Source organism: Heptranchias perlo, chromosome 3 (genome assembly GCF_035084215.1).
Source record: "Heptranchias perlo isolate sHepPer1 chromosome 3, sHepPer1.hap1, whole genome shotgun sequence".
In the NCBI taxonomy this organism is placed as follows: Eukaryota; Metazoa; Chordata; class Chondrichthyes; order Hexanchiformes; family Hexanchidae; genus Heptranchias; species Heptranchias perlo.
Genome location: NC_090327.1, coordinates 18,307,499 through 18,326,605, shown reverse-complemented (window position 1 = coordinate 18,326,605; position 19,107 = coordinate 18,307,499). Strand labels below are relative to the sequence as shown.

The 19,107-nt window shown below is 43.3% G+C and overlaps 1 protein-coding gene across 3 annotated transcripts in view; it reads left to right on the top strand.

The window, feature by feature from the left end:
* The window catches only part of LOC137310786 (receptor-type tyrosine-protein phosphatase mu-like), a 797,377-nt gene that overhangs the window by 771,278 nt on the left and 6,992 nt on the right, over window positions 1–19,107 (top strand). For all 3 annotated transcript variants that reach the window (XM_067978407.1, XM_067978404.1, XM_067978408.1), the window contains 4 exons: window positions 1,418–1,549; window positions 7,397–7,522; window positions 9,149–9,312; window positions 16,567–16,702. In XM_067978407.1, the coding sequence (XP_067834508.1) occupies window positions 1,418–1,549; window positions 7,397–7,522; window positions 9,149–9,312; window positions 16,567–16,702 (558 nt within the window). The remainder of the gene's footprint in view (window positions 1–1,417; window positions 1,550–7,396; window positions 7,523–9,148; window positions 9,313–16,566; window positions 16,703–19,107) is intronic.

The following is a 19,107-nucleotide window of genomic DNA, read 5'->3' as shown; positions in this document are numbered from 1 at the left end:
CTTGCCATCTATTCCTGGGCTGGCCTACACATGACCCACTCCTACACTCTGTGGTTGACTCCTATGCCCCCTTTCTGGGGTCCGTTGAATTGGCCTAACAAGCAACCAGTTGTAAAAATAATTCTTTCACAAAAAGGGTAACTAGGATGGCTAGTAAATGTGGCCTTGAATTTATTTTAATACAATTCACTAGCCACATGTGGCTAATTGGGAATCCAGATGTGGCTAACTGCATTTCTGATTAGTAAATAAAAAATGAGTAATAGACCCCATTGTTGAGCATGTGATTGCAATATTCCTACTAGCACGGTATATACATGTGTACTTTAACCTTTTCATCCACATCCTGAGAGAAAATGTAATAAAACAATTACACGATATTGTACAGTGGCCTGATAGCCCAAGCACCTGCATGTTGTGCCCTGGAATTGCACGTGGTTGAGTTGGTTTGACCAGTACTTTGCATGGGTTAGATAGCCCCGTGAAAACAGGGCATCTCGTCTTTGCAAAGAGGGAGACAACAGAATATTTTCAACTCTTGGGTGCTTGCACTAACCCAGTGGCTGACAGATTAGTATACTAGCACACATTGCCTGTAGTTGTATGACACGAGTTCACGTTTATGATTCACCACACAGCAAGTTGCCAATCCTGAGCAGGACATCAGGGCTGGGCCCCAAATGAAGGCTTGCAACTTCCATACAGGAAGGGCGAGGTGAATCAGAAATCAGAGGAGGAGGGTCAACTCAGGCTAATCTCACACACTTAGCAAGTGTAGTGTTCAGTTGGCAGAGACCTCAGAGTCTGCTCTGCCTCTTGGCTATAAAAATAACATAAGTAAAGCAAAAAGAACAAGGAGGATAAAATTGAAAAGTGGGGAGGACAGTTCAAATAATACCTCCTGTCTGGCCAAGCCTGATACTGTCTTCACCTGATGTACACACACACATGTACGCACATTCACACACATACACAGACATGCAGATAAACACATGCATACTCATAGTATCCAGTAGGTGCCACTGGACTGGGATCAGGAAATGTTTGGATCATTGCTAACTGAGGACTGAGCCAATTATGACATCCCAACTGTTGACCCAGCTGGAATTAACAAATATAGCAGAGCCTGGAGACAAAGTTGGAACCTGGAAGTTTGTATGGCACAGTGCCATACCACATGAGTCATTCATCTACTAAGCCATTTTGGATGGTCCAGGAGTTCTTTTTTTTAGCACTGCTGAAGAATGAAAACATTTAAATGTCAGCACAGATTTTCTGAGGCCTTGCCTGGCTGCCAGCAAATATTAGAAAATTGGGGTCAAGCTGACCATCGGTTTCCCAATATGTGCTGCCAGTAGCTGAGGACTGGGAATATCTACCCTATTGTCTCAGCCTAACTCTTGGTTCATGTTTTCAGAGTTATAAGCAGCCTTCAGCCTTTATTGTTACCCAACATCCCTTACCCAATACTGTGAAGGACTTCTGGAGACTTGTGTTGGACTATCACTGTACATCGATCGTCATGCTCAATGATGTGGATCCTGCACAGGTATGTGTAAACTTGGTTGATTCAGTGCTAAGTTTTGCAGGGAGAAAGTGGCAGAGTTTTTTTTTTACATCAAGTTTCCAGTGGCTTGAAAAGTTTATGTGCGTTCTTGGTTAATGGTACAGATTATGGTACCTGAGGATAAATACATTGAAGGTTTTACACAGTTGGGAAGCATTATGTACTGATAGGATCAAAGCCAGGATCTTAGATTGAAGACTTTTATGGAACAGGGAGTTCATTTGGGAAATGGGATGTGGGTGAGACCTGTGAGATTCATATGTGCCAATTGTGCATGTTTCACTGAACAGTCAGTATTGTCAGGGCAGTGTCCCCCTTTTCTGCATTCACAATTAAAAAAAACATCTGGCTTTTTGCCTCATTGACATGTCCTGTTACTGCTCCGTGGAATTGAAAGGGGCTTTAGGTAGGAATTTTTGCAAAATTCAATCTCCTATAGCAGCAGGCGATAGGAGCTGGTGGGGAAGAGGGAGAGGAGGGAAGAGGAGAGCTGAGAGTGGCACTGTAGGGGCAGGTAAGGACAGTGCCAGCATGAACTAAGGATCAGTGTGAACATGAACTGGGGAAGAGGGAAGAAAAGTACCAGCTTAAGCTGAGGAGGGGGAGTGTTGGGGGGGTTGGAGTTCCAGCATGAGTTGGGGCTGAGGAACGTGAAGAGTGCCAGTATGAACTAGGGGAGGGTGACGAATGCCAACTTGAATTGAGGGGGAAGGGGGGTAAATGTCTACGAACTGGTGTGGAAGAGGGGGGAAGAGCATCATTTTGAATTGAAGGGGAGAGTGCAATAGAAGTACCAACATGAACTGGGAAGGTTGAGGGAAGAGTCCTGTGAAGTGAAGTGCAAAGAGTACCTTCTTGTCGTTGCTAACGGTATAAAGAAATTAAACAATTTAGCAACAGAGAATACTTATACGTATCCACAATAATCCAAGAAATGAGGGAAAATTCCTGCCACAATTTTCCATTATACTTGTAGTGGAGTGTTGCATATACCTCCAGCTTCAGTTATGACTAGCATGTGCCCCACCTGCATGTTTGGTGTAAGTACGTGTCATAAGCCAACGTTTGGTGCTTTTTTGAGTTGTTACCTTTCTTGAAGCTCTTGGTCAGCTTTAGTTAGTTTTCCAGGCTGGCAGTATGGAGATGTGTGGTATACAGCAATGATAGGTGGACATTGGGGTAGAAGCCCCCCATTTTTTTGTTTTCTTCCTATATACCCGTTCTATAAACCTGCTCTCCATAAACTCATTCAACTACTACGACCAAGGAGGTCCTTGGAAAGATATTTAATTCCTCCAAACCCTTCTAGAAAGTAATGGAGAAACAGAATAACATCCAACATCTCTTGAGTGCCAGGCATTTTCTTACTTGACAGAAAATGAAAGTCATCATGAAAGTCATGAAAGTAAAACATTCTGCGAGGTTGTCAGTAAGATAAAAAATATTTGAGCTCAGTAACTGAAGAACCTTTAATTGGCCTTCTTAAGGGCACTTTGCTTAAACCCTTTATCGAAAATGTTTTTGGCCTGGCTTTCAATTACTGAAATGAGGTGCAGGCATTCAGATTGTCAAGCCTGAATGGGTAAGAGTTTTAAAAGCAGGAAATGTCATAATTACACCGTGTAACAGGTTAAACTCACAGGAATTCTGAGAGTTCGATTTTCCATTAAAAAATTTAGTCACTCCTTAATGATACTTGATCAGCCTGCCAGCTGATGGCGGTTGAATGCAGGTGAGTGAGGTGGGAGGTAGGGTTAAGCAGAACATGTGAGACAAAGTGCTCCACATAAAATGAAGTGGCGGATTTACTGACATTACAAGAACTCACTTTGTTGGTTACAGACTATTATCACAAGTGCTGTCAGGTCTGAGAATTGGATTTTCAGAAAGTTGAACAATCCTATCCAATTGAACATAAAGTAGCAGGCCACCAAACTCACCGACCCTATTATGCAAACAAAAAAGTTTGGGAGTTTGTATTTTTCTCCATGATATAATCAATATTTTGTCTATTGTGATTGAGAGTTGCTACTGCACAACAGTTGTTGGCTGCTAACCAGTATGTTTCTTATTCTGTTCTCTCTTTGTTCTTTGTGGATGAATTAAAAATAATTAACCTTGTGCCCTTGTTTCCAGTCAAATTGTCATTGAATTTCCATTTTCTTTTTACGAGCTTCCCCCTTCCTTATTTCAGTTGATTTATAAATATCATCAGATTTGGCATGCAGATCAGTAAGATGCTGGCCCAGTATATGTGCCTGTAATTATTATGACTTTGAACTTTCCCTTGTGTGCACTGTAGTGCCCTCACATTGTAAAGAAGCTCTTACTAATGTGGAGAAAGAATTCTCACAATAAAGGTGTAATCTGCACTCCTGACCCAAAGCTTCACTTGCCAGAAGCACATATCAGAAACTCTGACTCACCCCCTCCCCTTCCCCTCCGCCCCACAAGACATCTTGACCTTGCATTGAAAATATTGGGGTAAGATTTCTTCAGGGGTTCTTCCAATCCGTAACTTCAGAGTATCCATTCATCTTCCACCAACATTATGACAGGTGATTGAAAGAATCCCCCCCCAATCCGGGAGTGCAATGAATGGAGAATTGACTGATCTATTATTGGGAAGCTAACTGCACAAGAAATGTGAGGGATGGATAAAAGTACAGATTTCAACAGGCAGTAAACATCAATGAAATACTACGTTTTCCTCAATCAGTTGCAAAGATAGCTTTAATGATCTAAAAACAGCCAGATTTTGCACTGTAATATAAAGAGTGATTTTAAATGTTGATTCATGAGCCATCCATAATTTTCCTCTTTATCACTCTGTACAGACTGTACTTATTTACTCAGCCTCTCCTAAAAATGAAGTGGAACAAATTCTGTTTTGGACCATTAACTTATCATCTACAAATCATCTACAAACTACGCTTTGAACTCCTTTGAACACGATGACTAGGCCTGTCTCTAATAAACACAATATTAATTCTAAAAGTCATAGTTCTGCCTCGTTACAAATCTTTGCCGCCCTCAAGATATCAGCCATTTTGGGTTGCGGCCATGCATGAAGCATAAGGTTTCCAACTCTGGTTGGACGTATTCCTGGGGGTTTCATCACATGACCTCCTGCCTCCAACTGCCCGGCCCATGCTCCTGCCATTGGTCACCCGACACATCTATCGTCACAGGGCTCCCCTACCTTCCTGCACCAATTGGAAAGTGAACAGACTTTATTATTCAATTGGATGATTCTTGACTGTCAGTCAAACAGCCTTTTTTTTTTACCCATCCCCAATATTTTTATAACTAATAAACAAAAGCGTTCAAAGAAAATAAAAACAAAAACATTTTTTTAAAGGCCCTATGATTTTTCTCCCGGGTTGCTCGCAGCAGTGTCCTGGAGATTAATCTTTAATTCCTGGAGACTCCAGGACAATCTTTGAGGGTTGGCAACCCTAATGAAGCATGATATTTCGAAACCACCTCCGCTGTTGTGCCCTGTGACTAACGGTCTCATTATTTATACCATGCCTGAAGTTACTGAAATTCCAGATCGAAAAATAGTCCGACTGAACTCTAGTGGATTGGTGAGGATGTATTAGGCTGGGAATGCAATAGAGTAAAACAGTTCGCGTCCTCAGGAAATTGTTCAGGTTGGAACCAGAACCATGAACAAATGACACCAATTTTCCTTTTACTACCAGCTAGGGCCACAGCTAACCTGTGTTTCATTGACTTTTTCCCCATAGTTATCATTAGGCCACATCTTTACAATGGGAGCTCAATGTGTCGGAATACTGGCCTCTTATTTCAGCTCCAAACAGATGGGGCAAAGTTCTTCTGCCTAACTGCAACAGCTGTTACAGTTTCTAACTACAAAGAGTTTATACATGAGTCCACTGCAAAATTCACCGCACGCACAGTCAAGTCTAGCTAATTAAGTACACATTACAAACTACCCTTAATTCGGCAGGACTGGGACAACTGTTTTGAATACATGAAGGAGGAGATATCAATTCGTGCAACATATGGCTAGTTCATATTGCTGAACCACTTCCAATGGAAGCAATGCACTGGGGCTTCCGGTGCTTTGGAATTTGCTTAATTTACACTGGAGTACAAGAGCACTGGCAGTAACACAAAAACACCTGGGAATGCCTACGTTTGCATATGTGCAGTTGTTTAGAAGTCATGACTTTAACCTTACACTCAGGGTCCTTCCCTAAAGTCAGGGGAAAGCCCTTACCATCCATCAATGCAAGAACAACATTCCTGGTTTATACATATGGGTGAGTGCTCAGCCCATCCATGACCCCAAAAACGGTAGCTTGTCACCAAAGATGGCTGTTTATGTTTACTTTTGATGTAGGGTTGCCAACTCTGGTTAAATGTATTCCTGGAGGTTTCATCACATGACCTCCTGCCTCCAACTGCCCCGTCCCCACGCTCCCGCCATTGGTCGCTACACGTCCATCCTCGCAGTGCACCGCCTTCCTACTCCAATTGAAAAGTGAAAAGTCTCTTCATTACCCAATTGGATGATTCTTGACTTTTTTCCCATCTCCAATATTTTTACCACTAATAAAAAGAAGCGTTCCAAGAAAATGAAAAAAAAAACACAATTTTTTTTTTAGTGCCCCTATGATTTTCTCCAGAGTTGTTCGGTTCAGTGTCATAGAGATTAATCTTCAATTCCTGGAGACTTCAGGCCAATCTTGGAGGATTGGCAATCCTATTCTGGTGGTGCTAGGCCTCTGTCAGCCACCTCTTGAGGTGGGAGGCACGAACACTGCCTCACTTACATTCCAACACTGCTGTCAAAGTCAGTTGTAAACAATTTTACAACACCAAGTTATAGTCCAACAGTTTTATTTGAAATTCACAAGCTTTCGGAGGCTTCCTCCTTCCTCAGGTGAATGTTGTGGAAATGAAATCCTCGAATCCTTCGCATTTATAAATCACAGAACAATGCCTGGTGATTACAGATAGTCTTTCCAACTGCCCGTTGCCACGGCAATCACAGTGTGCAGACAGAGAGGTGTTCCCTAAAAGGCCACCGAATATACAAACTACCAAAAAAAAAAGAGAGAGGCAGAAACAAACATAGAAAAGACAGCAAATGACCCGTTATATTAAAAACAGATAACATTTGTTCGCTGGTGGGGTTACGTGTAGCGTGACATGAACCCAAGATCCCGGTTGAGGCCGTCCTCATGGGTGCGGAACTTGGCTATCAAAGTCAGGGCAGCCTTCAGTGGCAGCCCTGTAATGTAAATGCAGCAGTGAAGGAGAGGCTTAGGCTGCAGCATAGGGACCAAAGCAGGAATCTTTAGTACAGCATAATATTGATTATACTATCAGTAACTCAACAATCATATTCAGTTTATTCACCCTCCCCCACCCCAGCTTTGTACTAAGGTCTTTCCCAAGGCCAGTGCTGCATTGTCAGTGATGCCATCCTTTGAATGTGTTAAACCGAGCTTTAGGTGATCAGTAAAGACCCATGGCACTACTCAAAGAAAAGCAGGGACTCTCCTACTGCTTTGTCTGACAACCTCCCTCAACATCCATCACCAAAACAGATTAATGGTCATTCAACATGTTACTATTTGTTAGATCTTGTGTGTAAAGCAGTTGTCATGTTTGTCTACATAACCACAGGAAACTGCACTTCAAAGCTACTCATTGTATGTGAAGCACTTTGACATGTTCCCAAGAGAAGTAATAGGGCAAAGTGATACAAATGCAAGTCTTTCAATAACTACAATTGCCTCACAGTAGTAGTGTTTAGTGGATATAAATGCCTGTTATCTTTTCTCAAACTAGCTGTGCCCCCAGTACTGGCCAGAAAATGGGGTCCACCGACATGGTCCCCTCCAGGTGGAGTTTGTATCAGCCGACCTCGAGGAAGACATTATCAGCAGAATATTCCGAATTTACAATGCAGCCAGGGTAAGGACCTGCTTTGTGTCGCATTGAGGGCAATCAATCTTTTAAAATCCTCACAAGCTCTTTCAAATTCGACTCACCACATCTAAATATGGAGCATTTGTTTCCTCACTAGCACTCAATGGTGGCTCGTTAAGGACATTATGCAGCTTCTCTGTGTATTGATGTGAAAAAAATGAGAATATTGACACTGCATTTAGTCCTGTGAATCCACACATCTCAACAGCAATACTTAATAGTACTTAAATCCTGAAAAGCATCCAATTTTAAAAAGTAATCATACTTTAATCGGTAGCTATAAATTGGAGGGTGTATTAAAAATTCCATTAAAAAGGATAAAATGTTTTTTATGTAATGCTAACAATTCGCCACAGGATTGTTCTCTACATTGAATACATTTGTGTTAACACTCGTTTATTAAAATGTTTAGACTGAGCATAAATTTAAACAGGGTACAACAGTAAAGAAATGTTCTGCTGTTGTAGATGATGTGTTGACAGTTGAATAAAGAAAGAATCTAACTAACAGTAGTGCAGGATTTATTCTTAACCTCTTCACCATCATTGATGTGTTAAAGTTTGAACAAGTTTGTTATTTTTAATTTGAACAATATTGTCTCATAATTAGGTGGCATTTAACCGATTCACTTTAACAATAGTTTTAAGTGAAAGGGCAATTTAATGATTATCAGTTTAAAAAAAGCACCAGACAATTTTAAGAAATAATTTTACACCAAACAGGACTTTTAGTGCTATTTGTTTTTATAATCATTGTGGATAAACCTGTGACTCCATCAGCCTAGTTAATGGACTGCAGTGAAATCAAAGGCTAAATTAGATGTTGCCTTAAAATGGCAGAGGAATAAAATGGAGTTTGAATGAGATATTCTGGAGCACCAGGGGCAGTTCTGGTCATTGCATTCAAGAGGTAACAGGAGGGGGGGACAGGGAGATTCTGGGAATCAGAAATTTACATTATCAGGATGGTTAGGCTTGTTCACTTTGGGAAAGAGAGGTCACCTGATTAAGTTTTCAAAATTATGATGAACGATGAACAATCGTTGCCTGCCAGCCTGTCAATCATATTATTATGCCCGGTTGTGACAATCAACCAGGCCTCGCTCCAGTGGCGCCATTCGGGTATGCTGCCCACCTCATCTCACTCACCGATCCCGCTCTCCATCAACATCTCTCCTTAAATGTGAAACTCGGCCGTGTAATAAACACAGTTTAAACATTTTACTAAACCTTCCTACAAAACAGTTAGTAAAATGGTAAATGGATGCATTTTGCTTGCATAAAAAATTTAATATCTCTTAATGTTGATTGATAGTTCTAACTGACCCAGGATTTATAGCTGTGGAAAATAAAGGAATGTGTTGCTGAGTCCTGGCTTTAGAGGGTTTCTTTGAAAAAAACGTAGTTGTTCACAAATTTGATTGGTTTCCAAGGCATGCCGGGAAAGGCACTTTGTTACGATCCCCCATTAAAAAATGGGAGGAAGTGGGTTTACAAAATAAATCAAAACTGTCGAGGGGACAGGAAGGCTTAGCGTTCTTAGCAAGGTTATTTAGTGACATTTATTTCCCTTTATGTCTTCCTATCTTCTGATGGGCATGTGCCCATGCAGCCTCAGGATGGCTATCGGATGGTTCAGCAGTTCCAGTTTCTCGGCTGGCCAATGTACCGAGACAATCCCGTATCTAAACGTTCATTCCTGAAACTCATCAGACAGGTGGAGAAGTGGCAGGAGGAGTATGATGGTGGAGAGGGACGCACCGTTGTACACTGTCTGTAAGTGCACACTTTGATCTCCGATATGGCTTTCATTCTATTTATATTTCGATTAAATTATGAAAATTGTATCAAGTTAACGGAATCCTGTTTTGTGCTCCCGATTTTGATGTTATGGAACAGGTGGATTTATGAGCGTGGTAAAAACAGGGATTGATAAAGCTGATCTGGGCAATTTTTTTACGATGGTTGTTGTTGTTATATCTTCGCACTCTTCCCCTTGGATTGGAAAGATTCGCAGGCTGATTAACAGTCTGCCAGGCCGCGATGTGAACGCTCCTTCCATGGCCGTAATCATCTTTATACCAGCCGATAGAGTGGTTAGTCTTCAAGGGCCGGAGGGTTTTATGGGCTCCCATATTAGGTGAGGACACCCACACCCACCAGATTCAAGAAACCCACCGGATGTCAGGCCAGAATTCAGATCCAGAGCTCTGGTCTCCACTCATAGAATAGAATCATAGAATTATAGAAAGGTTACAGCACGGAAGGAGGCCATTTGGCCCAACGAGTCCGCGCCGGCTCTATGCAAGAGCAATCCAGCTAGTCCCACTCCCCCGCCCTATCCCTGTAGCCCTGCAAATTTTTTCCTTTCAAGTACTCATCCAGTTCCCTTTTGAAGGCCATGATTGAATCTGCCTCCACCACTCCCTCGGGCAGTGCATTCCAGATCCTAATCACTCACTGTGTAAAAAAGTTTTTTCTCATGTCGCCTTTGGCTCTTTTGCCAGTCACCTTAAATCTATGTCCTCTGGTCCTTGACCCTTCCACCAATGGGAACAGTTTCTCCCTAACTACTCTGTCTAGACCCTTCATGATTTTGAATACCTCTATCAAATCTCCTCGTAACTGTCTCTGTTCCAAGGAGAACAACCTCAGCTTCTCCAGTCTATCCACATAACTAAAGTCCCTCATTCCTGGAATCATTCTAGTAAATCTCTTCTGCACCCTCTCTAAGGACTTCACATCTTTCCTGAATTAAGATACCCAGAACTGGATACAATACTCCAGTTGTGGCCGAACCAGTGTTTTATAAAGGTTCATCATGACTTCCATACTTTTGTACTCTATGCCTCTATTTATAAAGCCCAGGATCCCGTATGCTTTCTTAACCACTTTCTTAACCTGCCCTGCCACCTTCAACGATTTGTGCACATATATCCCCAGATCTCTCTGTTCCTGTACCCCTTATAGAATTGTGTCCTCTAGTTTATATTGCCCCTCCTCATTCTTCCTACCGAAATGTATCACTTCGCATTTTTCTGCGTTAAATTTCATCTGCCACGTGTCCGTCCATGCCACCAGCCTGTCTATATCCTCTAGAAGTCTATCACTATCCTCCTCACTGTTTGCTACACTTCCAAGTTTTGTGTCACCTGCAAATTTGGAAATTGTGCCCTGTAAACCCAAGTCCAAGTCATAAATATACATCAAGAATGTATATTAATGACCAGCACTGACCCCTTGGTAACACCACTGTACACCTCCCTCCAGTCCGAAAAACAACCGTTCACCACTACTCTCTGTTTCCTGTCACTTAGCCAATTCTGTATCCATGGGCCACAACCTTGATGATAAGCCTACCGTGTGGCACTTTATCAAATGCCTTTTGAAAGTTCACTGATATTGTCTGGAGCAGGGTTTGAACCTTCTGACTCAGGCAGGCATGTTACCATTAAGAAGAGAAAGCAGATCAAATTATTCCTCAACAAAGGGTAATAGACTTGCAGCATAAGTTACTGGGAAAGGTCCTTGAATTTGTATGTGTTATAGTTACTGAGCTTTGAGGACTTGATTAGCCAAATAGGTTTGGATAGAAGTGCTGATTCCATGATTCCACGCTTCCAGCTGGGAACCACGCTCACAGGGATCCGTGAGTCGGAGAATCAGGGAAACCTATTTCCCAACCGTGTTCCCTACAAGCACAGTTTTCCCACTGGAAGTGCAGGAGCTCAGAATCAGCCCTACTGTTCACCTCTGGGGCCTAGACAATGAGATGAAAGACTCCTCTCTCCCTGCTGACTGCACGCGGTTAGTTTGTATTGCCTAAATCCTAGTGGTAGTGAGTCATCAGCACAAATCTGCTCATCAATTTGTCACAATTTAATACTACATAATCAGTCTCTCTCAAGTGTAGGAAATGGAAATGTCACATTGGGGATGTTGATCTTTCTGAGGCTGGAACAGTTACTATTTGGACCAGTGTAGCAGGAACTTTATCCTGCTTCTACTTTTACTCTCCCTTTCTCGTATATCTTTTTTATTTCTTACCTTTCTTTCCTTTTATGAAATTACTGGGACTGCTCCAAATCTCAGAATCCCATTTCCTGTTGACTTCTAACTCTTCATACATGGCTTTCCCTTCAGTACTTGACTATATTTGATGCCCATTTTCTTGAACAGCTGGCTGACAATTATACAGAGAGCCTGGCACCAGAGGAGACCACTTGAGTAGTGTTGCTTAGAATAGCTTTCCAGAATATTCCAGCCACTTTCACTGCTGTTCCTGCACCCTCAACTTTGACAGTATAAAGTACAACACTAACCCACCAACTGGAATAAATTCTGTGACTTCTCTACCCCAGAGGGCCGTGGATGCTGAGTCATTGAGTATATTCAAGACTGAGATGGATAGATTTTTGGCCTCTAGGGGAATCAAGGGATATGGGGATCGGGCGGGAAAGTGGAGTTGAGGTCGAAGATCAGCCATGGTCTTATTGAATGGCGGAGCAGGCTCGAGGGGCCGTATGGCCTACTCCTGCTCCTATTTCTTATGTTCTTATGAAGTCTTTTCAGAGAATATAGAGATAATCTTGATTAGGGAGGAGATGTGGCAGGGTGGAGGTTGAATTGTGTGTCTGCAACGTAGGTCCAGAAAATAGACTACAACCTGAGTGAACTGGATGGACTAAATGGCCTGTTATCAGTCGTTCTCAGGCTGCCCCCATCTTCATGCAATGGAAGAAATTCTAACAATCTATGTGGCAAGATAAAAACGCTTCAAGAATGTAAACAATAATATTTGCACATAATTTGGAGGAGTCTGTTTTTCCATATGGGCTCATCACAAGAATTAAGCAGACAAGTGACAGTAATGAATTGATGCAGTGTTTGTCTGCAAAGTCCCTCATCCACACAATATATTTGAAGGTATGGAGCGCTGCCTATTGGCTGCTTTGTGTCCTTCAGCTGTAGTATCTCAGATGTGGTAACACTGGTAACAAAAGGGAATCCAAAAGTCTTCTACAGGCATGTAAACGGTAAACGGGTAGTAAGAGGAGGGTTGGGGCCAATTAGGGGCCATAAAGGAGATCTACTCATGGAGGCAGAAGGGATGGCTGAGGTACTAAATGAGTACTTTGCATCTGTCTTTACCAAGGAAGAAGATGCTGCCAGAGTCTCAGTAAAGGAAGATATAGTTGAGATAGTGGATGGGCTAAAAATTGATAAAGAAGAGGTACTAGAAAGGCTAGCTGTACTTAAAGTAGATAAGTCACCGGGTCTGGATGGGATGCATCCTAGATTGCTGAGGGAAGTAAGGGTGGAAATTGGGGAGGTACTGGCCATACCTTTCCAAACATCCATAGATATGGGGTGGTGCCAGAGGACTGGAGAATTGCAAATGTTACACCCTTGTTCAAAAAAGGTTTAAGGATAAACCCAGCAATTATAGACCAGCGTGTTTAACCTCAGTGGTGGGGAAACATTTAGAAACGATAATCCGGGACAGAATTAACAGTCACTTGGACGAGTGTGGATTGATTAAGGAAAGCCAGCATGGATTTGTTAAAGGCAAATCATGTTTAACTAACCTGATTGAGTTTTTTGATGAGATAACAGAGAGGGTAGATGAGGGTAATGCAGTTGATGTGGTGTATATGGACTTTCAAAAGGCGTTTGATAAAGTGCCGCATGGTAGGCTTGTCATCAAGATTGCGGGCCATGGAATAAAGGGGGCAGTAGCAACATGAATACAGAATTGGCTAAGTGACAGGAAACAGAGAGTAGTGGTGAACGGTTGTTTTTCGGACTGGAAGGAGATGTACAGTGGTGTTCCCCAGGGGTCGGTGCTGGGACCACTGCTTTTCTTGATATATTTTAATGACTTGGACTTGGGTGTACAGGGCACAATTTCAAAATTTGGAGATGACACAAAACTTGGAAGGGTAGTAAACAGTGAGGAGGATAGTGATAGACTTCAAGAGGATATAAACAGGCTGGTGGAATGGGCGGACATGTGGCAGTTGAAATTTAATGCAGAAAAATGCGAAGTGATACATTTCAGTAGGAAGAATGGGGAGAGGCAATATAAACTAGAGGGCACAACTCTAAAATGGGTACAAGAACGGAGAGATCCAGAGGTATATGTGCACAAATCGTTGAAGGTGGCAGGGCAGGTTGAGAAAGCGGTTAAAAAAAGCATACGGGATCTTGGGCTTTATAAATAGAGGCGTAGAGTACAAAAGTATGAAAGTCATGATGAACCTTTATAAAACACTGGTTTGGCCACAACTGGTCTATTGTGTCCAGTTCTGGGCACCGCACTTTAGGAAAGATGTGAAGTCCTTGGAGAGGGTGCAGAAGAGATTTACTAGAATGATTCCAGGAATGAGGGACTTTAGTTATGTGGATAGACTGGAGAAGCTGAGGTTGTTCTCCTTGGAACAGAGACAGTTACGAGGAGATTTGATAGAGGTATTCAAAATCATGAAGGGTCTAGACAGAGTAGATAGAGAGAAACTGTTCCCATTGGCAGAAGGGTCAAGAACCAGAGGACATAGATTTAAGGTGATTGGCAAAAGAACCAAAGGTGACATGAGGAAAAACTTTTTTACACAGCGAGTGGTTAGGATCAGGAATGCACTGCCCGAGGGGATGGTGGAGGCAGATTCAATCATGCCCTTCAAAAGGGAACTGGATAAGTACTTGAAAGGAAAAAACTTGCAGAGCTATGGAGGAAGGACGGGGGAGCGGGGGAGCGGGACTGGTTGGATTACTCATGCATAATGCCGGCGCAGACTCGATGGGCCGAATTGCCTCCATCTGTGCTGTAATCTTTCTATGATTGGGACATTTATTACAAAATATTGTTGAATTTACAATTAAGAGAGTGTAATATTACACAATAATGGACTGCAGTCAAAGGCTGTATTATCAACTCAAGGATTACAAAAATAAGATTGTGTCTTGCTTTCTTCATTATTTGATACTTGAGGTCACCTTTGTAACCTCAGGAGCAATAGTTTACCACTTGAAACTTGGCTACTTTAATTTATTCAATTGTAAAAACCTTGGAGTGAGATGTATTAAATGGGAACCTTTTTTAGCCTTTTTGTGCGGTCCTGAGTTTTGTGATGTCAGCAGTTAATAATTTATTGCCTACCAATATCAACAACAACAACTTACATTTATTTGGCCACTTTAACGTAGTAAAACGTCTCAAGGCGCTTCACTGGAGCGTTATCAGGGGGAAAAAAATTGATATCGAGCCAAAGAAGGAGAGCACTATCCGCGAAAGGAAGAACCCCCTGATATGAGTCCTAAAGTTACATTTTACTAGTTTGAACCAGTATCTCCTTACCCCACCCCTATTGTTCACTTTAAAGTTGCATTCCAGATTAACTTTTCTATACCACTTGCTGTCCTATATATCTCTATAAAAGCACATCGCTGACAGCTGGGAGGAAATGTTTAACTTTGCTGCCTGGGCAGTAACCTTGTAGTGTGGATCATCCGCTGATTATAGAACATGCCTAATTTTCATTCCATTGATGTTGGAAAGCTCAAGTCTCTCGGGTCTTTCCTCATAACTCGGACCCCTGACAATAGCGATCAGCCACATGGCTCTTTTCTGCACTGCCTCCGGTGCTTGACTATCTCCCTTGTTTCTTGGAAACTAGAACTGGACACAGGACGCATGGTGTAGTCTGACCAGAGCACCGTACAGCTTGCTCTGTACCTCACAACTTCCTGACTTGTATTCTGCTCTTTCAATATTCTGTTGGCTTTGATGGTTATTCCTCTGCGTTGGTTGGTCATGTTGAACGTTGAGTCTACTAAGACACCAAGGTCTCTCTCAAGTTCATCCTTAGCTATTTCAGCCCCATTCATTTAGTTGACACAAATGGTAACGACTGTGTTTACTCACTGATTCTCAGCCAGTCACATTGAGTGATGTGATCTGAATGTATAATAAATGTTCATGGAGCCAGTATTTTTGTCAGCGCTTTTTTAAAAATTCCCCTTATTTTCTTGACATTTTTTTGTCCTTTTCCTCATCCCGGGTTCCCAGGTTGTCAGCGGTGCTTCCCATAGCTGGCTGACGGGGTTGCCCAGGCGTGATCAACCCTCAACATTACCTCCTTCCTACAGGAAAATACCACAATCTCAACTCAACACAGCTCAGATAAGGAACAGAACACAATTAGACTGAAACGTGCGCGCACTCCCATTTTGTGGCATGAAGCGTTTGTACTCAATGTTGCTCATGTTTCTTGTGAGCTTTGAAAATGTGGCTGCTGCTGCTGTTTTGTGCGAAATACATGCGTTAATGCATCTATCTCGCACAGCTCTGGTCTCTATATTATAAAACATATACACAGGCACTAGAGAAGGCGCAAAAAAGATTTACAAGGATGATATCAGAATTGAAAGGTTATACCTATCAGGAAAGATTGAACAGGCTGGGGCTGTTTTCTCTAGAAAAGAGCTGTGGAATGACCTGATCGAGTTCTTTAAGATTATGAACAGGTTTGATAGGGTAGATGTAGAGAAAATGTTTCCACTTGTGGATGAAACTAAAACTAGAGGCCATAAATATAAAAGGTCACTAATAAATCCAATAGCGCATTCAGGAGAAACTTCTTTACCCAGAGAGTAGTGAGAATGTGGAACTTGCTGCCACAAGGAGTAGTTAAGGCAAATAGCATAGATGCATTTAAGGGGAAGCTAGATAAACACATGAGGGAGAAAGGAATAGAAGGCTATGTTGATGGGGTTAGATGAAGAGGGGTGGGTGGAGGCTGGTGTGGAGCATAAACACCGGCATAGACCAGTTGGGCCGAATGGCCTGTTTCTGTGCTGTACATTCTATGTTATTCTATGTAATGCAATGAAAATCATTTGACAATCTCTTCACTTTGTAAATTTGTGAAGGAAGAATTAACCTCGGAACTGCCTATGTACTCAGATCGGGATAGTTATATAATAATGACCTGAGCACTAAATAATGTTCAAACTTTGCCACAAATGCAGGAATGGTGGTGGACGCAGTGGGGCCTTCTGTGCAATCAGTATCGTGTGTGAGATGCTTCGACACCAGCGGGCGGTCGACGTGTTCCATGCTGTGAAGACACTGAGAAACAACAAGCCCAATATGGTTGACCTGCTGGTATGTGCGAGCTCTTCTTTACGCAGATGAATCCCTGCTTTAATCTTTAATTTCTTTAATTGTTCTTCACGGATAACAAACGTGTACCTTTCATCTGTAGGGCCCTTGGGTAGCATATTATACTCTGGGCTCGAACTTCCATGGGTACTCCCTGCTCACCCAACGTAACTTTGGTGGAAGATTGGCGGAAAGCCCAACATTTACAGCAGGAAACCCTCCCCCTACCCCACCTCGAAAGTTACTGGCAACTGTCTTTATCAGCGATTGTGTCCCCTTTATACCTTACGTTGGGATAGCTAGGGTTAGGGGATTTTGTATGTCAGTCAAAATTCTGCCCCATTCCATTATAATGATTACCTGAAAAAGAGTAGGTTACTATTTAAAAATTTGCTCCCACCCCATCTTTTTCCTTGTCTGGCTGAAGCCAATAACTTATGCTTCCATGGGCCTGTTCTCCGTATACTGCTCAAGTGGCGATTCTTCAAATGTGACTCTAGACATCGTGTTGGCAGACTATTCAACCATGTGAAATGTCACAAGTGAACCTGATCCTGTGCTCACCCAGGAATTAAAACTCCTTTGTACAAATAGGGCCCGATATTAGCACCTGCTATCGGGTGCGTTCCTGGCGGGGGGGCTCCGAAAATCGGGGAATCCCGAAGCGGGTCAGGAGCCCGGCTCCAACCCGCCCACTTCCGGGTTCCCCACAGACGCCATGACGTGCGTGCACAGCCCCCGCATGTGGGACTCCCGCCGGCAATTAAAGCCAGCGGGGTGCCACTTAACAGTATTTATTCTGCTATTTCAGGTCGTTAACAGACCTGATTAAGGGAATATTTCAGGAGCGGTGCGATTTTAGAAACAACTGGGACTGTTTCCCATACTGGGGGAAACACTCCCAGTTCAAATGGACGTGTTGCAGCCATCAGCCTGTGGCAGCTGCAAAGGTCCATTTGACAGGTGCGGGGGGAGACCGTCACTCATTGCAGGAGGTCACTCTGTCACTTTGGACAAAGTTTGGCCTCCACCACCCTCCTCCGAACAATCAAATTCACCAACTTGCACACTTACCCCGGGGTCCAGACACATGTACCTACCTTGCGGACCCCCTCAGATGTACATCTTCCCGATGGGGGCCGCCGCAGCTGCAGTCAAGACCTTCTCGGAGAGCGAACAGCATCACCAGCCTCGTCGGCCAAGCTGTCCACCTCTGACACATGGAGCTCCACAACACAGTGCTGTGACACATCCACCTGCACAGCAGGAGGGAGGGCAAAGGCAGAGAGAGATGCGTCGCAGAGGGCACTACCCTCGCCACAGGGTCCACAGTCCGAGGCTCAGCTTCCTGGACCTCTCTGAGCAGCAGTGCACACGGAGGCTCAGAGTCACTCGACATGTAGTCGTGGACATCTGCAGCCTCCTTCATGCTGAGCTGCTCCCGGCTGGCCCGAGCACCATCTTCTTACCTGTCGCTGTCAAAGTCACCACTGCCCTCAACAACTTCTCCTCCGCATCCTTCCAGGGTGCCACTGGGGACATCGCCGACGTCTCTCAGTCGTCTGCACAAAACAGCCCTGCAAATACACCTACACCCACTCTGCAGTGACACAATGGGTGGCATCAGGTGTGGGTCTTCATTGTGATCCTCAGGAAAGGGTATTATTGCACAAACCAGACAAGATTCGCAAAGACGTGGCAGTAGTGGTGCCAATATAATATGTAATGTGAGTTGGACAGAAATTAACTATAAGTAAAAACCATGACAAACCCTCAAACACCCTTGTGCATCCCCTTCATGCTCACAACACATTTGCCTTACGCTTCCTACTGCACTTATGTGATGCATGCCCTGTGGCTGCAGCACAGGTGGTGGCAGGTTGAGTGAGGCTGACCGTGAAAGATGCATGAGAGGCTGAGTATGAGACAGAGCCATGAGATTGTATGAGGATTGGGTTGAATGGTGGTGGCGGGATGAGTACTGGCGAGGTGAGTAAGGGCAGGTAAGATAGTCATAGAGTCATAGAGTTATACAGCACGGATAGAGGCCCTTCGGCCCATCGTGTCCGCGCCGGCCATCAGCCCTGTCTACTCTAATCCCATATTCCAGCATTTGGTCCGTAGCCTTGTATGCTATGGCATTTCAAGTGCTCATCCAAATGCTTCTTGAATGTTGTGAGGGTTCCTGCCTCCACAACCCTTTCAGACAGTGAGTTCCAGACTCCAACCACCCTCTGGGTGAAAAAGTTCTTTCTAAAATCCCCTCTAAACCTCCCGCCTTTTACCTTGAATCTATGTCCCCTTGTTATAGAACCCTCAACGAAGGGAAAAAGCTCCTTAGTATGAGGTTTGAGTGGGTGTGAGGGGTGATGTGACAGAGTAGTGTTGGCAGTGCAGAAGGAGATGTG